This window comes from Helicoverpa armigera, chromosome 19, assembly GCF_030705265.1.
Source record: "Helicoverpa armigera isolate CAAS_96S chromosome 19, ASM3070526v1, whole genome shotgun sequence".
In the NCBI taxonomy this organism is placed as follows: domain Eukaryota; kingdom Metazoa; phylum Arthropoda; class Insecta; order Lepidoptera; family Noctuidae; genus Helicoverpa; species Helicoverpa armigera.
The window spans coordinates 4,602,776-4,624,619 of NC_087138.1; the positions used below are offsets into that span (position 1 = coordinate 4,602,776).

General features: G+C 34.0%; 3 protein-coding genes across 11 annotated transcripts in view; 1 reads left to right on the forward strand and 2 right to left on the reverse strand.

Moving 5' to 3' along the window:
* Nucleotides 1–695, reverse strand: part of LOC110372992 (paired box protein Pax-6) — a 48,614-nt gene extending 47,919 nt beyond the window's left edge. For 2 of the 5 annotated variants that reach the window (XM_021330063.3, XM_049841327.2), the window contains exon 1: nt 3–693. The gene's annotated coding sequence lies outside the window, so the exon portion shown is untranslated. Of the gene's footprint in view, nt 1–2 lie in introns of all 5 variants that reach the window. The other 3 variants (XM_049841326.2, XM_049841325.2, XM_049841328.2) reach the window with 3 other exon arrangements.
* Nucleotides 1–21,844, reverse strand: part of LOC110372955 (E3 ubiquitin-protein ligase goliath) — a 470,889-nt gene that overhangs the window by 207,271 nt on the left and 241,774 nt on the right. The gene's annotated exons all lie outside the window — the stretch shown is intronic.
* LOC110372974 (CAPA peptides) lies at nt 12,068–21,765 on the forward strand. The gene is made up of 5 exons (XM_021330025.3): nt 12,068–12,222; nt 15,618–15,696; nt 20,030–20,140; nt 20,579–20,758; nt 21,143–21,765. Exons 2-5 carry the CDS (start codon nt 15,630–15,632, stop codon nt 21,235–21,237), a joined length of 453 nt encoding a protein of 150 aa, XP_021185700.3. The 5' UTR covers nt 12,068–12,222; nt 15,618–15,629; the 3' UTR covers nt 21,238–21,765.

The following is a 21,844-nucleotide window of genomic DNA, read 5'->3' on the forward strand; positions in this document are numbered from 1 at the left end:
ACCTTAAATTACTTCCTACAAATAATCCAAGTTATTGCACGAGCAATAACTGAAACTATCTTCAACTGGCCGCTTCTAACATCACTAAAGAATTTTCAAAAAGTTCACAGCATTAAGGCTTCACGCTGGCAGAATACACGTAATGCCTTTGCACCTTCGCGTGTCTGTCAACACACAATAATATTTCCCGCCAAACGAGACGTCAAACTGTCAAACGCGCGGACATTGCGCCTCTACTTGTGAAAGGCGCCAATTCACTGATTACAAAATCTCACGTGGACCTCCAATGCTTGTCTATACCTTTATAACTATGAAGGGCCATTGAAACGGCTCTATTGCCATAAGCCCGGGGCAAACAGAGACGGCGATACGGGAGAGTGTCAACACCCATTGTAAGCCGCTTACTGCTATTAGGATTGCTCATTTGTGCGAAAGAGACGCACAGATTTATATTGTGTAGCTTTAATTCACGCTCCGCCCATTCGTCATTTAACCCCCACCAGTGGTGGGGTGAACTTGGGCAGTTTTAAATTATCTATTATAATAAAATTATTTCGCGAAATAAGGGGTTGGTTATGTTAATGATGTGTTTAATTTATGTCGATATCTTAACTTTGACTGCTTTGGCAGTTATGAGTGGCATATTCGACAGATAACTTGGTGCAGAAAAGTTTGTGTAGCTACACATTATTTCGATTTGAGATGAATTTTGTTGTTATTTAAGACTTAATTTAACATTTAATTAATAATATGGAAAATAAAATTCATTAAAACAGAGTATTTCAAGAGGACTCTTATTTCATCCTGTCTAGTTTTTCGTTATACATATTTAAAGTTACAGTTATAGATAAATCGGCATGTAGCTACCTATAAAACATGGATTAGATTGTATTTTTTTTGTACTAGGGATGTCCATACTCCTGAAAATTATAGTTGATTTTATCGATACACGTGCACGGTGACCTTTATCTTACAACGGACTTAAACCAAATAGTAAAAAGTCCAGATACATTTTTTCATTTTTTTTTAGTCTTTTATTTTAAGAACATGTAATGGAACCCTTTAATAAATAACCGATCTCCCTCCTGCAACCGACAAAAAGGCTTTCGCGTCCAATTTTCCATCTCTTTTCATCGTGCACTCGTCATTTCTGGTACAACTGTAGGAAAAGATTCAATTGAAAATGCACCTTAAGTTTGTCGTATAGAGTTGATTTTCTTTTGTATGACGTGTTGTAAGCTTCTGTCAACATTTGCGGTCGGGTTTCGGTTATCTCCCCCGCACAAAATTGTTAGTCACACAAACATTATCTTTGACCAATGGCACGTAACCACGGGCCATTTTCAGCCAATCGATGCTCTTAAAATTTTCGTTTTCGCGCGCTTCCCAATTTGAAATTTGTTTTGTTCCATTTTTGAAATTGAAACGGTACCTTTTTGTGGGGTGTTTGTGTGTTGTTTTTATGATTTTCGATATTTAATTCCTTTGTTTATTTGAAAGAGGTTTTATTTAACATTTCTTTAACGTCAATTGCATAATTTTGATATAAATAATAAGTAATGTAATTTATAGTTTAAAATGACTTTTACAAGCTTCTCTATCCTACCCAAAAAGCAGATCATCCAATCCGCCAGAGATAGCCACGCGAAACATACATACCTACACACATACAGGTACCTATGTCAAAATGAGAACCTCCATTTTTGAACTCGGTAAAAAATCCTTCTCCATATTATACCTGGTTAAATTCTTAATACAAAAAAAAATATTCCAACAACAAACATGTTTCTACCTATGCACTATCATAAGCCCTTTTCCTCCCAAAATTCATTATAATAAAACAAATAAGCCAAAATAATCGATTGGTTACTGATCAAGGTCGGCGCAGTCCCGTCCGAGCTAAGATTGTTTTCATGCAAGTGCTCACGTCCTCTTTACTGCTCAATTTGCCGTGCTACCTACAATAAGGCAAGTTCGCGCTCACTTAGTGTGGAAAACGAACTTTGTAAGGAGTCTTTTCTTTGGAAAATTATCTTTGAAATGTAAAGGATAAGAATGTGTTTATTTTGTGAGATGCATTCTGGAAACGTGGTTTAATTTTCGTCATAGGATCAGGCTTCGAACTGGGGGAAGCTTTTGGATAACCTTTTTAAGACTTCCTAGAGATTAAGAAAGTGAATAAAAAAAAGTACTGGCCAAAAAAATATCGGGATGTTCAACATTGCTTTATAATCTTTTTAATTACTTTCGTACTAGTACATAAGTAAATACAGAATTTTACAATATATAATATTGTTTAAAAAAGAATCTTCGAGAAATCCTACTAATACATTAAATTCCTTCTCCACGCTATAGTGGGTTAAACGCAGCGTGTACGCAATTGCCCAGCTATGTCGGGCGAGGCGTCGCGGTTACCACTGTGACTGTACGCGACGACGACCAGTTGTTACGCTGTGTGGTATACACGGTTGGTAGTCTTGCAATGGAGCAGTAACTTTCTTTTTTACCTACATATAAGATTAGTTAAGTATAAGTTTAGAAGTCTCTCTCCACGTTACTCTGGGTTAAACGCAGCGTGTACGCAATTGCCCAGCTATGTCGGGCGAGGCGTCGCGGTTACCACTGAGACTGTACGCGACTTCCGACCAGTTGTTACGCTGTGTGGTCTTAAAGAACAAACTTTCTTTATGTTACGCTTACTTATTGAATTATTTGATTATGACGGACGTTTTGAGCATGGTATCTGCTTACGGCCAAGAATCGATGAAATCGATGTTATCGAAACCATTTTGGAGAGTGTGTGAACAAAATTAAGTACTTACTGTAACACTGCTAGTGTTATTTTGAATATAAGTAGTCATTGCGATGACAAGATCAAAGGCAATGCTTTTCACATCACTTTGGTTCACTATTATTGCATGACGATTTTCATAGGTGACCTACCTATGTGCCGTCGGCGTCGTATGGGCTTGAGACCTTGGGATATCGATTCTCGTTTGTTAAACTTCCGTGTAAATAAGTTTAATGTTCGAAGATATGAAGTAATGCATATAGAACAAAGTATTTCCATCCGAATTATCATCAACACCTTTATTTAATACTCGTTCACATACCTCTCTAAAAACACGCCATATGTAACCAGATCTACCGTCAAAGTTATCCAGTAGCAATCAGTCGATTAGAAACGAAAGTAGGTACTTAATAGAATCTATCTATACTAAACTTATATTATACATAGAGCTGAAGAATTTGTATGTTTATTTAATTGATTTAACGCGATAATTTCCGTGACAATTGTTTCTGCGTTAGATAATCCGATTAATCGAGGAAAGCTTTGTAATGTACAAGTTGTAATGCACAAGGGACACAAGGGAAAATATCGAATAACATTTATGTAATGGACTGTAATTGAATTATCATCATATTATGGATCTTTCATTGATGTGGAACAGTTTGAAAGATATACCACTGCCTTAGAACACGAGGGGCGAAGTATACGACATTGGTTCTAGTATTTTTTTATCGGTAATGGCCCGAAACTCTCTTCTCCTCTTCACCTACAATGTCACTGGTAATTTGACGATTTGCTTCATACCATAGACTTAAGACATTTTATCGAAATCAATCGAACAAAGTCTTTTAGTTCTACTTTTTTATACAACTCTATTTTGTGTTCTTAATTACCTTATTTTCAAATAATAATTACTAAATTATTTACCATCACCTAACCCAACAATGCACGTACGCATTAAAACAATGGTTGCATACAAACGCATCTAGTGCACTTCCCGTACACGAACGCATGCAATTATTATGCAAATGCCGACGCCACGCTTAACTATCGGGTAGCAATGTTAATTGCGTTTTGTGAACTTTTGAGGGATTGGAAAAACGAAGAATTTTAAAATAGGAAAAGAGCTGGTAGTCATGTTTTACGGGTATTTGTGGTTACCATAAAAAAGTTCTTTACTCGTCTATAATAGGTACACTAACAGGCAGGCGAGTAGTAGAACTTAACCCTTTGTATGTCGGAGCGCAGAAATACGCGAGACACAATACATTGATTTTCTATTGTTTTATAATTAGCGACATACAAGCAGTTCACTTTTATATTATTAAAGATTTAAAGTTAGTTGTCAGCTGGGTCTGAAGTTCTGTGTTAGGGTATTATCAGTAGTAAGTTTTCAACTTTCTCATATAACTAGTTAAAAAGCTTACCAGCTCTCCAGCTAAAATGTCAAATGCTAGAGGGTTGAGGCGTAGGTAGTTTTATCCACATAGATGACACACTTTTAAGACACATTTTGAAGGTTTAATCAAAGCTGTATTGCATGTTGGTATTCCATTACACTTTTTTTGTATGTCTCTAACTATTTGCTTTGATGCAGTGTAGGGTATGAAATTGAAAGTATTAACGTCAGCATTTCCTTTTGCCTGGTATCTTCCGCCATCCGTTAAGTATACCTTGTTACCTATACTTAAGTTGAACATACATTGTGCAGGCAAAATAATTGACACTAAATTCCGCATCTTACCAACCTATGACGATTTTCTTGGTCTTCAAATGCATCCAAGTGCACAGTCTCACACCATTGTATCACATCAAAAATGCATGCGATAAACAAGATAAGCAAAAAAAGCGTGTAAAAATCGAGTCAGCCAGCATCAACGTGACCCCATCTCTTTGGCAATGCAGTGTAACTAGACATAGGCAGCTATCTGTGCATCGCAGTGTAGATATGCAACTAATTACGTTAATTGCAGTACGTCATACCGGCGTTAACAGGAAAACGTACTTAGGTATGTATGTTAAGGGAGTACCTATAGAGAACGATAGACGTGACAGATAGGTACAGGAAAATGGTATAGTATCTACTATTTCGTGTAGTGGCTTAGTTTGTGTTGATTGAGGTCCTTACTCAGGTATTTTATAGTACATCTTATTGGATCATAATTCTTAGAGGAAAATAGACAACCAACTGGTTGGAAACTGGCTGGAAAAAGTTATTACCTATACAGAACGATAGATTCAAGTACCTTAAAGATATAATATCTACTATTTCGAATATGTTTCCAAAGTTTATGCTGATTGCGGTACTTACTCAGGTATTTTATAGTAAATCTTAAATGAATACTTATTGGAAAATGAAAAATGTAGAAAAAGTATTGGGCCTCTGAGATAACATAAAGTCAGAGGTATAGTAAATAAGCATCATCAAAAACGTAGGAACCCAGATTACAAAAAAGTTAGTATGGAGGTACTTCAGTTCAAACAAAAAGAAACTGATCTTTGTAATATTGAAACATGAAACGGAATGGTGGCGCTATCTACTGGATTATTCAAAGCGAGTTTGAAGTCCAAGCTTCTACTTTTCGTACACTTTCCGTACTCTCCGGTGACTGTGCTGCCATCTATGTTCTTAATTATAAAACTAAGTGTAAACTACCCCTCAATAGATGGCGCTACTAATATCAACGCGACGAAATTGGGTTCCGAAGCTAGATGCAGTAATTTTGTGTTGAAGACTTGTCGCGTAGCGTTCATGTTAGTTGTAATACCCCTCAAGAGATGGCGCTGTAATCAAATATGCAATGGATTTTGATAAATAATTAATTTAATTGGTTTTAGGTCTTTTTTTTATTTCATGCATTACAGTTAAACATTAATGAGTAGGCTTATTAATTTTCAGTGTTTTAATGAAGGTGAAAAACTAGGAATTAGAAATCACCATATTTAATTACTAAAGAAATATACTTTTATACATTTTTAAATGTTCTTTTTATCATTAAGAAAAATATTGAAATAGTATAGGTATAGTATAATAGCTATTGTTCCCGTAACATAAAAGGATGATAAAGATTAGAGAATACGTTAGGATAGAAAACTAATATAAGCTCGTCTGCCAGCAGGGTGCGAGCTAATTAAAGCTATTAATTAAGGACGTATGGTTTTTATATAGCACATGCATTTTAATATAAACATGTGATGTCTAAGATAATTATGATCAGACAAGGTTAATCTATTTTTATCACACTGATATTGTAAACATGACACTTTGCACAAATCTGGATGGATGTTAATTACTCTTTTACACAAAAACTTCTGAACGGATTTTGATAAAAGTTTAGACTAGAGAAGGTATTTAGCTTTTAGGTACATTTTATGATTGGCTTTTTATCTAGGTGCTAGAGGAATTAAGTTTCCTCAAGATAGGACAGAGGTTAAACAAAGCCGCAGGCAACATTTAAGTAGATAGTTAAAAATATACCTACAACTGATATTTGATAAAAATACCTTAGATTCAATGCGCACTAAATTACTTAACGTTGCTAATAAAACTATAATTACGTAGGTAACTGTGTACGAAAATAGTGTATTTATTAATACCAAGAATCTAAATGTTAAGTATTGTAGGACACCCACGTTCAACCCTAAAAGAAGGTATACAAGTAAGCCCAAATAGAATAGAAAAAAAGCTTAAACATTTCCTGGGCTAAAAATACATAATTTCACTCTTTAAAATCTGAAAACTGCTGATTTATTCGGCGCCATTTTTAACTGACTTCAAAAAAGGTGGGTCTCAATTTGACCCGGTTTGTTTGTATATATGCATGTGCGTTAATTTTTCACGTGTTTTTCACGTTGTCAAGCGGTTTCCAGTAAAGTATATGTCAGAATTAGGAGAAGGTTGTAGGCATATTTATTGGAAAAATATTTTTTTACGAGTAATTACCAGTTTTCAGGTACCTAAGCACGCAATCAAAAAATGTTTTGCTTTTACATCATCTTTCTTACCCCTCATCTCTTATAAAGCTTAATACACAACTTACCTAGAAACATACTAGTATTTCCGTGGTAAAGGGGTGCACTTTCAAAATAAACGCATGCAGGATCAACGACGAAACTGAATTAATAGTAATTTCCGCTCGCTTTTAACATGCTCTCTATACTGTGTTGTGTACTATGTATGTTGTGTTCTCGACTTTAAGTTGTGTGCTTGTGTATGTTACGTGTGTAACTTGTTATAACGTTACGTTGTAACAAAGTTTTAGGTTTATTGATGAATGCCTTGTTCTTTTAAACATGAAAAAAAAATGTTTACGAACATTCGACGGTTATTCTTTGAGGCTTATTAAAAACTGTAAGTTATTTTTATATGAATTGAGAGTTTATTGATGTATGCATAGTATATTAAGTCGTTGCTAAGTGGCTAATAATTATGAACCTGTAGATCTAAATGTATAGATTTTTAGTTTCATTCACAGATAGGAATCGAAATGGTTAAGTTTTATCTAATGCTATTCCAAGAGATTTAAATAACAAGTTATTCTTTTGTTTTCTTTTCTAAAGTTGATTTTACATGAAAGAAAATAGACTTTTAAATATATTTTTTCGTTAAATCTGTATTCGTTATTATTTAATTCGGATCACGACCATCAAAGTTTTTAAAGGTGGATACGCAATCGGACGGAATATTAAGTAACAATATTTAATTACGACAATTAGTTTTTTTACGTTTCATGAATTTTGATGAAGTAATTCAATAAATGAAGCTCGTTTTCCTTGAGGTTTCGTTAAACTGCCTATAAATAAATCTGTTAAGTGATACTTATTAATAAAAGGGAAGAAGTTAAAATCTAAATTGGACCAGCGCAGCAGGTACTTTTGTGATGTTATTGTGTGATGTTTGAATAAACAAATATTAGGGTTTGATAAAATTTAGGATGCAGGAAGATGAAATGTAGACAAGTTACACAAAGGGCTTAAAATAGAATTCAAAGTCAAAGGTTTTCATTTCATATCTTGACCTATTACAGGTACTTAAGAAATTAAATGTTTTCAATGTACCTATGTTCGATTATACATACGTTTAAAAAAAATTAAAATGCTACCTAATTACATATCCATTGCGTGAACTTTTCAGTAGACCAAAATAAAAAAAAGAGATAGAAGAATAAAAAAAGAAGATAAAAAAAAGGATCACTACAGAAGTCATAATAAGTAAGTGAATTCACAAAGCATGAATTATTTACAGTTGCGCTTAGCACGCGCCGACTAAATTGAAACTGAGTGCCGGATGTTATACGTGATCATATTAACTTTCGATGCAATACGAAATAATTTTGATACTTGTCAAAAAATTAAGTTGATTGATTTATTTATTTTTAATACCACGGTTCGATGCAAAATTATAGTAATAAATGAAGGATACAATCAGAACGATAAAGTAATAATTTAAAACAGTACCAAAAAAAAGAATTGTGTGTGGGAAAATCATATTTGAATGAAAAGTGGTAGTCTTTTTGAATCCTGAAATTTTTAATTTTGATGATAACTGCTACAATGCGGGACTGTTATTGGATTAGTTTAGGCTAAATAGTAATTCATTCAGCCGTTGTCGAAAGTATGAGTTTTAGATTTGTATTTAAGGAACTTAAAACGTACCTAAGATGATAGGTTTAAAGCATTAAGTATTCAATTAATAACTCTAGTCTTCGTGGCGGATAAGTATCTATAATTGAAGTTAAGCTTCAGAAAAGTACTTCCAAAATCTTAATTTATCTGTATAGGTAACGTATAAACACAAAGACTTCCAGACCGATTTTAAAAATTCTGTCACCTCTAGAATACTTTATTGTCCCGAATGCGAGTGAAATGGATCTAAAATTGTAAAATTGCTCAAGTATCAAAACAACATCATCCTACTACACAAACATTCGACAGACATTTTGTTTATCGGAGTTTTGAATAAAAAATCAAGATTCATGATGAGTGCGTGGTGTAAGTTGAACTAGAGTAGGCCATTACTTAGTGCGAATTGTTATATATGTTGCTGACACCTACACTAAGCTCGGTAAAGGCGTATCCAACACTTGAATGTTAAGTACTTACACCCTTTTTTGTTTGCGAACTTACTTTTGGATTTAGGATTTACATATTTAGCTGACATTTGGTACCTAACTTTTTGTCCTCCATGGTACATACGTACTGTTGTTTATGGTTTGTATGCTTTCGTGGGTTAGTAACAGCCGCACGAGTTGTTCAAAGTTAAGGTTAAGACATGCTTGGTGCGATAGATTCATGGATGGGTGACCATCTTGTCACGATGAGTTCCTCTGAGTTTTAAAAGACACGTTAAATTAATGGGCTGTCATTTGAATATCTTTGAAATTTTCGGAAAACATTCGTTGCGGAAAATGACAGGACGATAGTCAAAAACCTTACTTTTGACTACGACAACCAGCCTTACTATGGGAAGCGGGAAGCACGGGTAACTGGGTTGGAGAGGTCTGATAGGCAGTCACTCCATATAAAATACTGGTACTCAGTTACGTCTAGTTGTACTGGAAGCCGACCCCAAGGTCTCTGGGAAAAGGTTACACATATGATGATTCATAGAGATAGTTACACCTTCCTTTTTCATAACACTTGTACAACATATTCAAGAATAGTTTTGATACGAAAACCCGGCCCTTCACTGTAGTTCGGCGATGCATGAATGTATCTATTAGTTTGAGTATAATTAAATCATGCCCCTTATTACAGGGTTGGCAGTCGTGGTCCACTAAGTTATATTTTATAGTGATTTTGTATGGTGGAAGTTGAAATTAATTTACAGGTCCCTCGTTTTGATATTTTTTTGTTGGAATGTACTTAGATGATTTTTTGTAGTTGCAAGAAAGTTTGTCGGAAAGTAGGTTTCATAATTTGTAGTGCAGACACAAAGCATAGCATAGCAGACACAAGCATATATAAATATAACAGTTCTTTACTATTAAACTACCTTGTATAGTTATTATGCTACATTTCCTTACTATTAAAGCACCTTGTATTTCAACAAAAAATATCATATAAGCTGTTGGATAATATCGAATTCATTATAAAATAAAAGAGAGTAAAGTTATTTCTTAGGTTATCTGCTACGCCAGCGTAGTCAAACTTTGCTACACTGAAGTAATTTTATTCCCATTCACGAGCAACCCTATTGAATTTTGTAAACCGGTTTCAACCTGTGTACTGAAATCAAGACGGTTTACATATCGAAACAATGCACGATGTAAACCTTAGTTATAATTATTTACCTCGTAGTAAAATTAAAGCCTAAAATCGATGTTCTTAGAGGAAACTCGGTCAGAAATAGCAAATATTATTGTTTTAGCAAGGTTAAGTTAACGGCAGCTAATGTATAACGATGTTGTATGGTTAATATTAATAGAATACTTCATGGTATTTTCACTATTATCTAGTAGTTTTCAAGATAAATTAAAATACATACAACATTGAATAAGGCAGACTATCGGTTCGGACAAGCATTTTGTATGTGGAGTCTCACCTACAATTAATTAATTTTAAAAAATGCACATTACACACATAGCTTACCTTTAACTAGAAAAAAAAACATATTTATTATGGCTATTTTTTATTCGGGTATCTTCAGTATGAAATTCTTCTAAATACGAAAAGGAACATATGGTTAAGACAATAAAACAAAGAAAAAAATCTCTTTACGAACAAGAACCACTCACTTATGAAAATTAAACCCCCGAGTTTTACAGGGAACATGCTTCAGGAACATTTTACAAAGATTGATCAAAACATGAAATGTAAAATGTTATGTTAACATCAAATATGTATGGCTCAAATAGGATTTAATGTATTAAAGAAACGTAAGTATGAAATGTACGTAAATACAAGAGTGATTATTTGTTGACACGTGCATTGCAATCCTGATTTTTTTGACCGTTTTTGAAGTAGTGTTGAGAGTATTTAGTCGGAAATCTAATCAAACTGTTTAGTCGATTTGATACCGGCTGGATTCCTGTTTGTTGTAATGGGCGCACTACCACTCAGACCCGTAAAAATAAATTAAATAACAGTAGCTTTAAATAACAAACTACATAAGATGATCAGCTGTACTCGTATTAGGAGCTGTGTATGTATTATGTAGAGCATAAATCCAGTAGAAGTCACTACAGATTGTAACTATAGAAACAGCTAGTTCATTTTCCTACATTCATTTCATATCGGTGATGTGATGACACAAAAAAAAACAATTGAAAGTTTTAAAAAGGTTCCATCGAGATATTTTTTCTATCATAAAACCTTAATGTTGACCCTTTACGATACATATTCATGGAGATAAAGCAAAGCTGTGAACAAGGATTGTTGTAAGGCGAGGGCGACCAAGACGGGGCGAAACGTAAATGAATTATCTTTAAACACTGCGGACGTGATTCCGCTACCATCACTCGCAAGGGTGCTCAAAGTTTTCTGTTTCAATTGATGTAATTTTTAAATGGAGAAAAGTCTCTGTTTTTTTTATTCATGTGGCCTATATCTTGGACCTAACCTCTCTTATTTTATATGGGCAATGTAGACAGAATAAATCGTTCGAACTGTCTGTAAATTTTTTATCCACATAATACTATTGTGAATCTCTCTGCCTTATGGATGTTATTTTGGTAAAGCTTTTTTAGAAAATAATATATTTTTTCCAAATGGAGGTTCTTGTAAAGCCTATGAATGTACACACACAGTCCCTTTGACAAATCCTCATTTTTCTTATCAATTCCTTAAAAACGTTTTGTAGTACTAATATTTCATAACGGAAATATGCATACGGTAAAATATACATAGTTAATTGCTAACAAATACTTCGGTATGCATCAAGGTTGCTAATGCTTGCAATAATAAAAATATTTGCGCTGTCTCAGCAAAATATTGTTCTACAATATTGTTACAAGTTGCATCATTTATTAATTAGATCGATATCCGTTCAGACGTATCATCAATTAATTCAAATCAGTAATTATTATTGATCCATTGAAGTAAAAAGTACAAGTGGTTTAAAGAGTCCGTATTTTTATAATAGGTGTTTGCATACCACTTTATCATTATCGAAATAAAATCAGTTGGTGATATTAAATAATATTTATATAAAAAAAAAACTATTTTATAAGCAATAAAAAATGTGTTTTAAACATCGTGAATCTTTGTTCTACATAATTTTGATTTGAATAATTAATTTTTCTAAAAACATTTTTTATAAAAAAGTCTCCTACTTATATTACGTAATCCCAACAGTGACGTCACAATATTCACCTACCACTATTGTAACCCGGGCACAAAGTTTGAGTACCACCGGCGCTTCGGTGTCGGGGCCTATATAAACTGTGGATACGGATCAGAGCACAGCATTCAACGTGCAACAGGTGAATGAGGTGAGTCTACATGTGTTTACTATTTTTTTTTTGTATCTTTTTGAAATATAGAAAATTATATATAAAATAGGAAAAAGTATAAAAATATTTTTTGTACCTATTGAAATAATTATTTCAGTGATTTCTTTGCTTTTTGTGAGTTTAAAATTTAGAAAAATATTACTTTAGTGATAAAGAAAAACTCATTCCTTTAGTAAAAAAAAAAGATTTGTAACTTAACATAGAATATGTAAATTACAATTGGTTTCTCAAGAAAGGTCTTGATATATCTGAAACTGTATCCTTAAAATATAAAATTAATTAAAATGGGAATAGTTTCAGACACCATGGCACCTGTATTTTTCTTTCATATCTAATACATATTAAACAAATAAGTACGTATAAAAAATATAACATCAAATAAAAGCATTTTAATTTGCACGTGCTGACTTTAACGAACGCACGATACTTATCTACTAACATCCTTTTATTAAAAGAAAAGAGCTAAGCAAGCAAATAATATTCCTATAAGAATTAATATCTGTGCCAACCTATTAGTAAACCATCGACCGACCTCATTATATGAGACGTTTAAGTTAATACTAAGTTAAATAGTGTTCACAACTGAAGCCAGTTCAGAAAAGAGTTAGTTTCATTATTATATTCTTGCATTTTTTTAATAAGCCTGGTTTCTACCTGGTAAATGTAAGAAGTCAGACTAAAAGTCGTACAATCAGTCAAAAATTTGTTGGTGTCTCCATTTTCAATAAATAAATGCTTAGTAAATAGGTATTTACAAGTTTTTTTTAATATATTGGCACTTCAACAGCTTAACATTAAGATAATTTCTTTATTGTAGTTGATAGCAGGAATATTTTTAAGATTATCCAACTCATACCATTTGCAATCAGAATACACCTGCAGTAATCATATTCCTTTTCCGAAGCATTCAAAAGTATTTTTTTTGGTGTCCCACATTTAAAAAAATCCATTTAGATTTTTACCAATTTGCAGAAAAATTCTGGCATTAAGGCTTGTAAGGTAATTAAACCTGCAGGTCTCTCGATAAAAAAAAACGTAGGAAAAGTTAACGTCACATTTCCTCTTATAACACTACTTAAAAGATTACACGCATTTAAATAAACACCCATATCCAGTACTTGCCTGAAATTACCTGAAACAGGTACAAAACATAACTTCAAGTAAAGGGCTAGTCAGTTACGAACTAATTACCCAAGTACTTGTCCCGGACAGTAACGTGAATCACTCAAGCTATGTTACTTGTTACTTAGCAGTTAACTTGTTCACAATGCTTTGTGTTATTCATCTATTTATTTTTGCAAAATTATATAGATTTCTTTAAAAAATATAAAAGGAGTATTTACAATAGAACTAAAAACTTACTACTAATAATAATTTAAAAACAAACAACACGTAGTCGTATATTGTCATCAGAACTCAGAGCGTGTGCAAAATTTCATCCTAATCTAACCGAGAAGTAGGTCAAATTAAGATTCCAAGATTTTCTTACATACATAGTTACAAGTGAAGCTAATATAAGCTTGTTTAAAAGAGTCAAAAAATTCCACCCCATCAACCCTGCCGTCTTGGGAGTACCTATAACTTTGTTCTATGCTTGAATTACATGTGACCTACAGGTAAATTTTACTTGGGGTATCTCATTTCATGGTATTTCGTTCTAGTCAGTTAGCAGGTTTAACAAGTTTGTCATGTTTTCCGAAATTCCGAAATTCAATTACATAATCAAGTTACGTCTGTAAAAAGAAAAATACAGATAATTTCGTTTATAACATTTGGGATTATAAAATATCCAAAACACAGCCAACGCTGCGCTGTAATTAAAAACTTGAATTTCAATATTTTAATCAAATTCATTTTATTTCAAACCTCATTCATAGAAAACCAGACGTTAAACTATTCATGCAACTGAAAACTTAAACTTTCAACTTCATGTTATTTAAATCCTTCTTTTTCATATTTTGATGAACGTAAAAGGAATGTTTTAAGTTACTTTCTGTATAAGATGTTCAGAATTAGACTTGAAAATAACATAGATATTATCTACAATTAAACACGTTTTTCATTACTAAAGAAATTATAATTTTCAATTGATTTCTTTACATGACCTGGTACTTGGCCCAATTCTGTAAAGAGCTTGGAAAAGGTGTGATGTCACTTAGTACTGACATACTTTTATGACGTCATTTGTTATATATCTTTGGCTGAAAAGACAACAGTCATCCTTGTATGTACATAACTACCTCGCTGTTACATATCTTGCAATTTTAAATCCAGTAGCTTCCAGTAAACTTGTGTATCAAAATAATTGATATAACTGATTACCATTTACCTGACTGACAGACAATGGACTCTAACTATATAGGACCCTAGAATAGCAAAGAGATTCTTGGTGTATCATTAACTAAGGATGAAGTAAGAATTCTCCGTACCCAATTAATTATTTGATTATATGCACAACTCTTACCATCAAGCTGAAATCATACTTCGTTAAGTACCACAAACTACGAAACAAAAAAATGCGACCTGATTTTTACGCATTCATAAATGTCATGTCGAGTGACGAATCAAAGGCAATATGTAGGAACAATATTAGTATGACTATAGTCACATCTACCTACCACTTTAATAAAGAGTCGTCTGTTTATTGCATGCTGTTTACTACTGAGAAGAAAAGGCTTGAATTTGCGTGTTTTTCCCTCATAAGACATTTAATTAGTGCTTCAAAATACAGCTCAAAAACACTGCGGTTTCTTCATAAGTGCCAAAGCAAAGTTCGAAATAAAATCACAAGAGGAGCACCTCATTATTATGTAAACCTTCATAACTTAGATTTTCCTTACCCGTAAGTTAAGATGAAGATTAAAGGTTAACCCAACGGTACATTATAACCTGTTGAAAGTTTAAACATGTGATTAAGATCAAATCGGGATTAGCTACGTGTATTTAACTCTGTGTGGGATGCTGCGGGAATCTCGACTGTTTTAACGAATGTTCTAGGTATTTCGTGTTGGATTACTGAATATTTGGTAGCTGCTTTTAGGTCGGAGGAAATGGGAAAGTTTGAACTAGAAGGAAATTATTAGTGAGTCTTTCAGTAGGAATAGTAAAATGATATGGAATAGTAATGTGTATCGGATTGGTTGTAAGACGAACCTAATGAAGTATTGGGTTCGCTTCTCAGTTTGCATAGTAGACCAATTGATAAAGATTGTAAAACCTTTTGTTATTGTTTTGACAATAATAGATAGACAAAACGTTTATTAACCAAAAAAGAAATACTTGTCACATTAATAGCTTGTGGTGAACTATATTTCTTCTATCGTTCACCCCTGCTTGCTGATACGTCTTTTTAATTAGTGTATGTTTTGTTTTAGCAAATATTAACAATGCAGCCTTCAATGAGGATCATCGTCTCCATGGCTCTGCTGGCCTCTGCCCTCGCCAGCGCCTATCGTAAGTAACTTTATGTTTCTTATATATCTTTTTATAATTTATTAACAATAATATTTAATTTCAATGGGTATGGATTAAAAACCGACAAAAAATCCCCCTCAATGCTGCCGACTGAGAGCGTGCCCAAGAGGCTGGCAGCATTGCTACGCTTATCCTTTGTTCAAGACAATAGCCAACATTTGGTCACAATAGCTTTAATCAACTAATAATTGTTTGAATATAACAAAGTCATGAATATCACAAGTTCATATCATAAATAACGTCACAAACATGACATAAAAATAAATACCAACAAAAGATGTGTTCTTTGAAACCGACTGATTGAAAAGATTGGTAGAAACCATGAAAATACTTTCCGAACTGTGATGGTTTAGAAATCACTTCAAAAGTTTTACGTCGCGTGGGGTTCAAACGGTGGGAACACAAATCGTTAGGGTAGGGCTACATTGGAAGAAGAAAGCTCAACTATTTCGATATAATATGAATCACGAATTACTAAATATTCGCTAGTATAAATAATTTATTTACTGTTAATACATAGTTTATCAGTAAGATGCAAAATATATTTGTTTCATTTTTTAATTAATATTTGCAAACAGTTGATTCCAAAGATTCCAAGGCAAACAGATCGTACTTAAAGAAGTAGAGGTAGCGATTTTACCAATTTTTTTAATGGCTCATCTCGTCATGTTAGTAAACTAATGTAGCACAAGCCTTATTTCCACAGATTAGACAAAATCAAAAGGGTTATCCTATTTAGGTTTTCTCATTCACCCTAATCAGTGATCTGTGATATTGTTGCTTAATGTACATAAAGAAAAATAAAAAGGAAAATTTTAACCACAGCAGTTGTTCCGTCTTTGGGTATTTGCACACACTTTTGCACAAGCATTTGCGCAGACACAGGTGTCCTCACTATTCCTTCACTCTCATAGCCCGATGGGACGGCAATCCGACACGACCGGAGAGAGATCAGGCGCAGGACCGACATTAACATACAAGGGTGTATCAATCAGTAACTTGGAGAGTCCGGGCTGACCGATTTTGGCTGGACCCAGTGCTCGAACCTGAGACCCCGTGCACAACTGTTGCGCTTTACGACTACTAGACCAACAATTGGTAATAACCAGGCCATGTAAATACAGTATTGGCACTATATATAAAACTACTTATGTAAGAATATGAATGGAAGTTTTATCAGCTATTTTCAGCTTCCATTCTCCATTAATATCAATTTACTGAAGGAAATGGCTTATTTTGAAGCTGAGAGGCGTAATGTAGGCTGCTTGATATTGCCTTTGCAACATTATTATTGACGTTTAGCACTTAAAATATTTTCGTAAACCTTATAATATACAAAATATTACACTGCCTGTAGCTAGTCTTTAGGAAAAAGCTTGAAAGGGAACGTTGGGGTTTTGAGTTAGAGTTTAATTTATTTTCGGTTTTATCTAAAAAATGGCTGTCAGAAGTGTCATGTCATTTAATACTTAATGTTAACTTAATGAATCTAATGTCATAAACTAGAACATTAAAATATGGATGCGTTAAAAATTAGTACATCTTAAAATATTTGTAATCTCTGCTCTTTACAACTTGATATTATCTGCAAGTATCATTATCATGCCCTTTTAGTATTTCACCCTACTCTTTACCCTACCCTATGACCTTAGACTGAGCTATAGCCCTTCATGGTCAATTATAACCTATAACACGTGTAAAACAAATAAATTCCCCTTTATCTTTACTTGCAACGACTCGACGTGGGTGAAACCGTTCAGCTTACCCCAAAGCAAAGGTTTACCCGAGATGTTTCAGGAATTATCGACGAACACGTTAATATTGTACCGCTGTGCATACCAAATGAATAACTGATGGGAGGTATTAGTATTACTGCTGTCCCAATATTTTATCTATGAGTTAATTTGCATACTAGGGATAGAGTTTTGACATTAAGGGGGCTAATGTCGAATTCCTGTCTCCAGTAAGTTAAATAACAGATCTAGATAGAGTATTGGGAATGGCCATTAAAATACTCTCCTATGCGGGAATAGGTTTTGGAGTTTTTTATTGTCTTATGGTACTTCCAGCAGTTTCGAGTTCGAGTAGGTCCGTTCACGATGACAGAAAGTAAAAAAAGTATAATAAGCCTTACTTGATAAAGGCTAGCGAACACTATCAAATCTTTCTTCATTTTATTCAAGCGCCTTACTGCATAAAAAAAAAAAAAAAAACAAAACCAAATTCGTTTATTCAAACTTGGTTGCAAAACAGCACTTTTCCAACGTCAGTAATTTACAAAAGACAGCCTCCAAGACGTCCACCCTTCACCATTTTCTATGTAATTATAATATGTTTAATTCTAAGAATAGTGTAAATCTCAACAAATATCCTTCAATACAGCGACAAATAACTATATTAACATGATCAGAATTACCGCATATTAAGTTATAATACTAAACTATATTATGGTTAATTAACTATCGTCAGAATTCGAACTTGGATTATATTAAACTTGTTTATAACTTTGTTAAAATATACACGTCTATCTAATAAGCAATAATAATAGCTCAAATATATTATTAACTTTCGTCACAAGATAGTAAAATTGATGGATTTTCAAACCATACTTATACTATTAAAGATAAACGAATTTTTGTTTTTCTTTTGTTTACTACGCCTCACGCTATATCAGCTGAACCAATTTGACGAAATGTTTTAAAATATATAAGCGGTCGAATTGATTACCTTCTCCTTACCGGAAAGTCGGTTAAAAATCCAGTGTTCTACGTTTTCTGACGGTTATAGGCATTTTATATCTGGAAGATTGAGATGGGTGATTAAAGATTAATATGGGAAAGGTTAGCTTAATGTTGCCTAAAGTACTACTTTACAAAAAGTTGCTGGGAAAAGATATAAAGTTGCAGAACTAAACTAGTCTACAACAATCACTATCTATGAATACTGACTTATGCTCAAAGTAGAACTTAGGTACACAGACAAAGTCGCGAGCAGAACCAGTCTAGATTTAACTAATCATTATCTATGAAAACTAACAGCTGTCAATTCTAAAAACTTTTTCTCCACTCAAAGCCGCTTTTCAAACTGGCTGGATAGAATTCACTATGGCTTCAGCTAAACAAATGTTAGGCTGTATTCATTGGCTGAGTTCATATCGATCGCGGTTGTCTAAAAACTGATAGAGATCTAGGTTGGATATAAGTATAGACTAACAAAAGTTAGTATAATTCGGCTTAAAGTAACTAATCCACATGCAAATTCACGGGTAGAACTAGTCTAGATTCAACCAATCATAAAAGCTGTCACCTGTCAGATGTCAACATTAAAAACTTTTTCTCCACTCAAAGCGGCTTTTCAAACTGGCTGGATAGAATTCACTATGGCTTCAGCTAAACAAATGTTAGGCTGTGTTCATTGTTACATCGATCGCGCTTGTCTAAAAACTGATAGAGATCTATGTTGCGGATAAGTATGTATAGATTAATATGAAAAATAAATTAGTATCATTCTGCCCAAAGTAGAACTACTAGGTACACACACAGACAAAGTCGCGAGCAGAACTAATCTAGACTAAACCAATCATTATCTATGAAAACTGACAGCTGTCAATGCTAAAAACTTTTTCTCCATTCAAAGCGGCTTTTCAAACTGGCTGGATAGAATTCACTATGGCTTCATCTAAACAAATGTTAGGCTGTATTCATTGGCTGAGTTCATATCGATCGCGCTTGTCTAAAAACTGATAGAGATCTATGTTGGGATTTGTTGAGCTATTTGTGGATTCTTGGAGTGCAAGCGATCCATCAGTCAATTTGGTAGAAGCACTTACTGCGAGTGAAAATAGAATGCTGGGGCGTTTTTTGAACTAATGTAACCTTCTTTTGTAGGCTTTGAAAGTATTGGTACAAAGATGTTTAGTTTTTTTATTAATATTCGGCTTTGATCTTTGATGAACAGTATGAAAGATTTTTATTTTATTATACAGCGAAAATATTTTGATACAATTATAGACTCATGTGTGTCATACTTGTGTCTGTAAATTATTTTAATTCGGTATTCCTATTAAGCTTTGCATTTTATTGTCACCTGGCACAATGCCGTTGTCGACATCAATTGCATCCATACATTTAACAGCTACTGAAGCATACAGATAGGTTTGAAGATTACAATTCCCTTGAGAACAAATCTATGCCTACAAACTCGAATCTATAAACCACGTAACCACACACTACTCTAAACTCAATAACTTTCGAACTATAACTCAAAATGTTCCCATAACTACATACTTACACCTCTCTGTGCTTGCCCACAGACAGTAGCGCCAAGCTGCGGCGAGACGGGGTACTAAACTTATACCCGTTCCCTAGAGTCGGCCGAGCATCGCGCAACACATGGCAACTGCCACTCAATGACTTATATCTTGGTAAGTAAACATAGACTGGTGAAAAAATGTCTCGGTTTTTTAATTACTTAATATTTTGTTAGAATTGTAGCTTATTCTTGCAACTTATTGTTGCAACTTTTGTTCTTCTTGGCAAATCGCGTCGGCAGCGACAACTGACATTTGCTTGTAAATTAGAAACCTAGCCTTTTCCAAACATTTTAGATTTGACAGATGTGTGCCTGAATACAGCGAGCGCACACAACCAATTTTCAATGCCCTTATTACGGTCCTCTTTTATAAGTATGTTCCTCTTACTTTGTTCTTCTCCATTTCCAGATGTAGTAAAGATAAGTACTCATTAATCGCCAATACTACATACCTTGAACATACACTTTAATTTTTTCTACAAACCAGACTTAGAATTCCTCAAAAATACTACCACAAGTTTTGTTTTTGTAATTCTACATCTCCCTCTAGAATACGAGCCATCAGCCGAGAAGCGCCAACTGTACGCGTTCCCGCGGGTCGGTCGCAGCGACCTGTCACTGTCGCGCCCCGACTCGCACGAGTTCCAACCAATGGCAGTGAGGCGCACTGAGAGTCCCGGCATGTGGTTTGGACCCAGGCTTGGCAGGTCCTTCAAGAGTGATGATGATGGTAAGGATCTATTTTGAAACCTCCATTCACCGTTAGAACTCCTCATTCGACTCCATGATAAGCTATCCTCTTTATCAAACCTCTTTTTTCCATAAACACTCCTATTCACCTCCATCAGCATCTACCGACTGTATTTGGATCAGCATTCAATCTAACCGAATTCAGTAGATTATTAGTGTTTTACATGGAACGATTGCCTGTCTGATTTCCTCAACCCAGTTACCGAAGCTACCCTATACCCTTACGGGTATTGCCGGTGTTAATGGGCGGTAATAATTTTGACTATTAGGTGATGCATCCAGATCTGACTGCTTGTTTGTCCCCTATCACCTGCATACTACAACATAACCAGCGAAAGCGAAATGACCTTGTTTTTGTCCACAGAAATCATCATCCAAAACGAGAACACTGACCACAGCGAGCCCGAACAGACGGAACCCGTTCACGAAGACAGGAGGAAGAGACAGACCCTCAACTAAACCGCTTGCACACCGACGATTCAACGCTAAGGCTCAGCGCATATCCTGCGACCAATAGATGGATACACATCACGATTCATTTTCACCAGAAAGGGCTCCTTCATTTGTTTTTACGATGATGGTACAATGTAAAAAAACTGTGAGAGAAATAGTATTGCAGTATGCGCTGACTCTTAACCATAGATTAATTTAATATTACGAGTAGATACGACACACGTTAGACACCGCCGAATCGCCAACAAAATAAAATTGTTTTATTATGGCATCAATTATTACTGTTAATTGTATTTACTTGTAAATCGACCGTCAACGTTATTGTAAGAAATATATGTAAGTATGAATGTATCTAGTAGAATAAATAAAATGTTTAATTAAGTAGCCATTGCCAAAGTTATTTCTTAGGCTGGGCGGGTTTTATTATTCCGTTAAATACATAAAACCGTGAAATAATTTTGGCAATTTATTATAAATTATATGAAAATTGTTTATAAAGTTCTAATTTATTGAAATAAAGATCAGTCCAAAATTTTATTTTGTTTCATTCATAGTTAAATATTATTTTCTTGAATCAGTATGCCTACATGCAACTCGGTCTCCTTTTAAATAT

Bases quoted from the DNA above. Each gene is read 5' to 3' on its own strand.
- LOC110372974 (XM_021330025.3), top strand. From the start codon at position 15,630: ATGCAGCCTTCAATGAGGATCATCGTCTCCATGGCTCTGCTGGCCTCT. The intron at 15,697-20,029 runs GTAAGTAACTTT...GCTTGCCCACAG, and splicing joins TGCCCTCGCCAGCGCCTATC to ACAGTAGCGCCAAGCTGCGG. The intron at 20,141-20,578 runs GTAAGTAAACAT...ATCTCCCTCTAG, and splicing joins ACTCAATGACTTATATCTTG to AATACGAGCCATCAGCCGAG.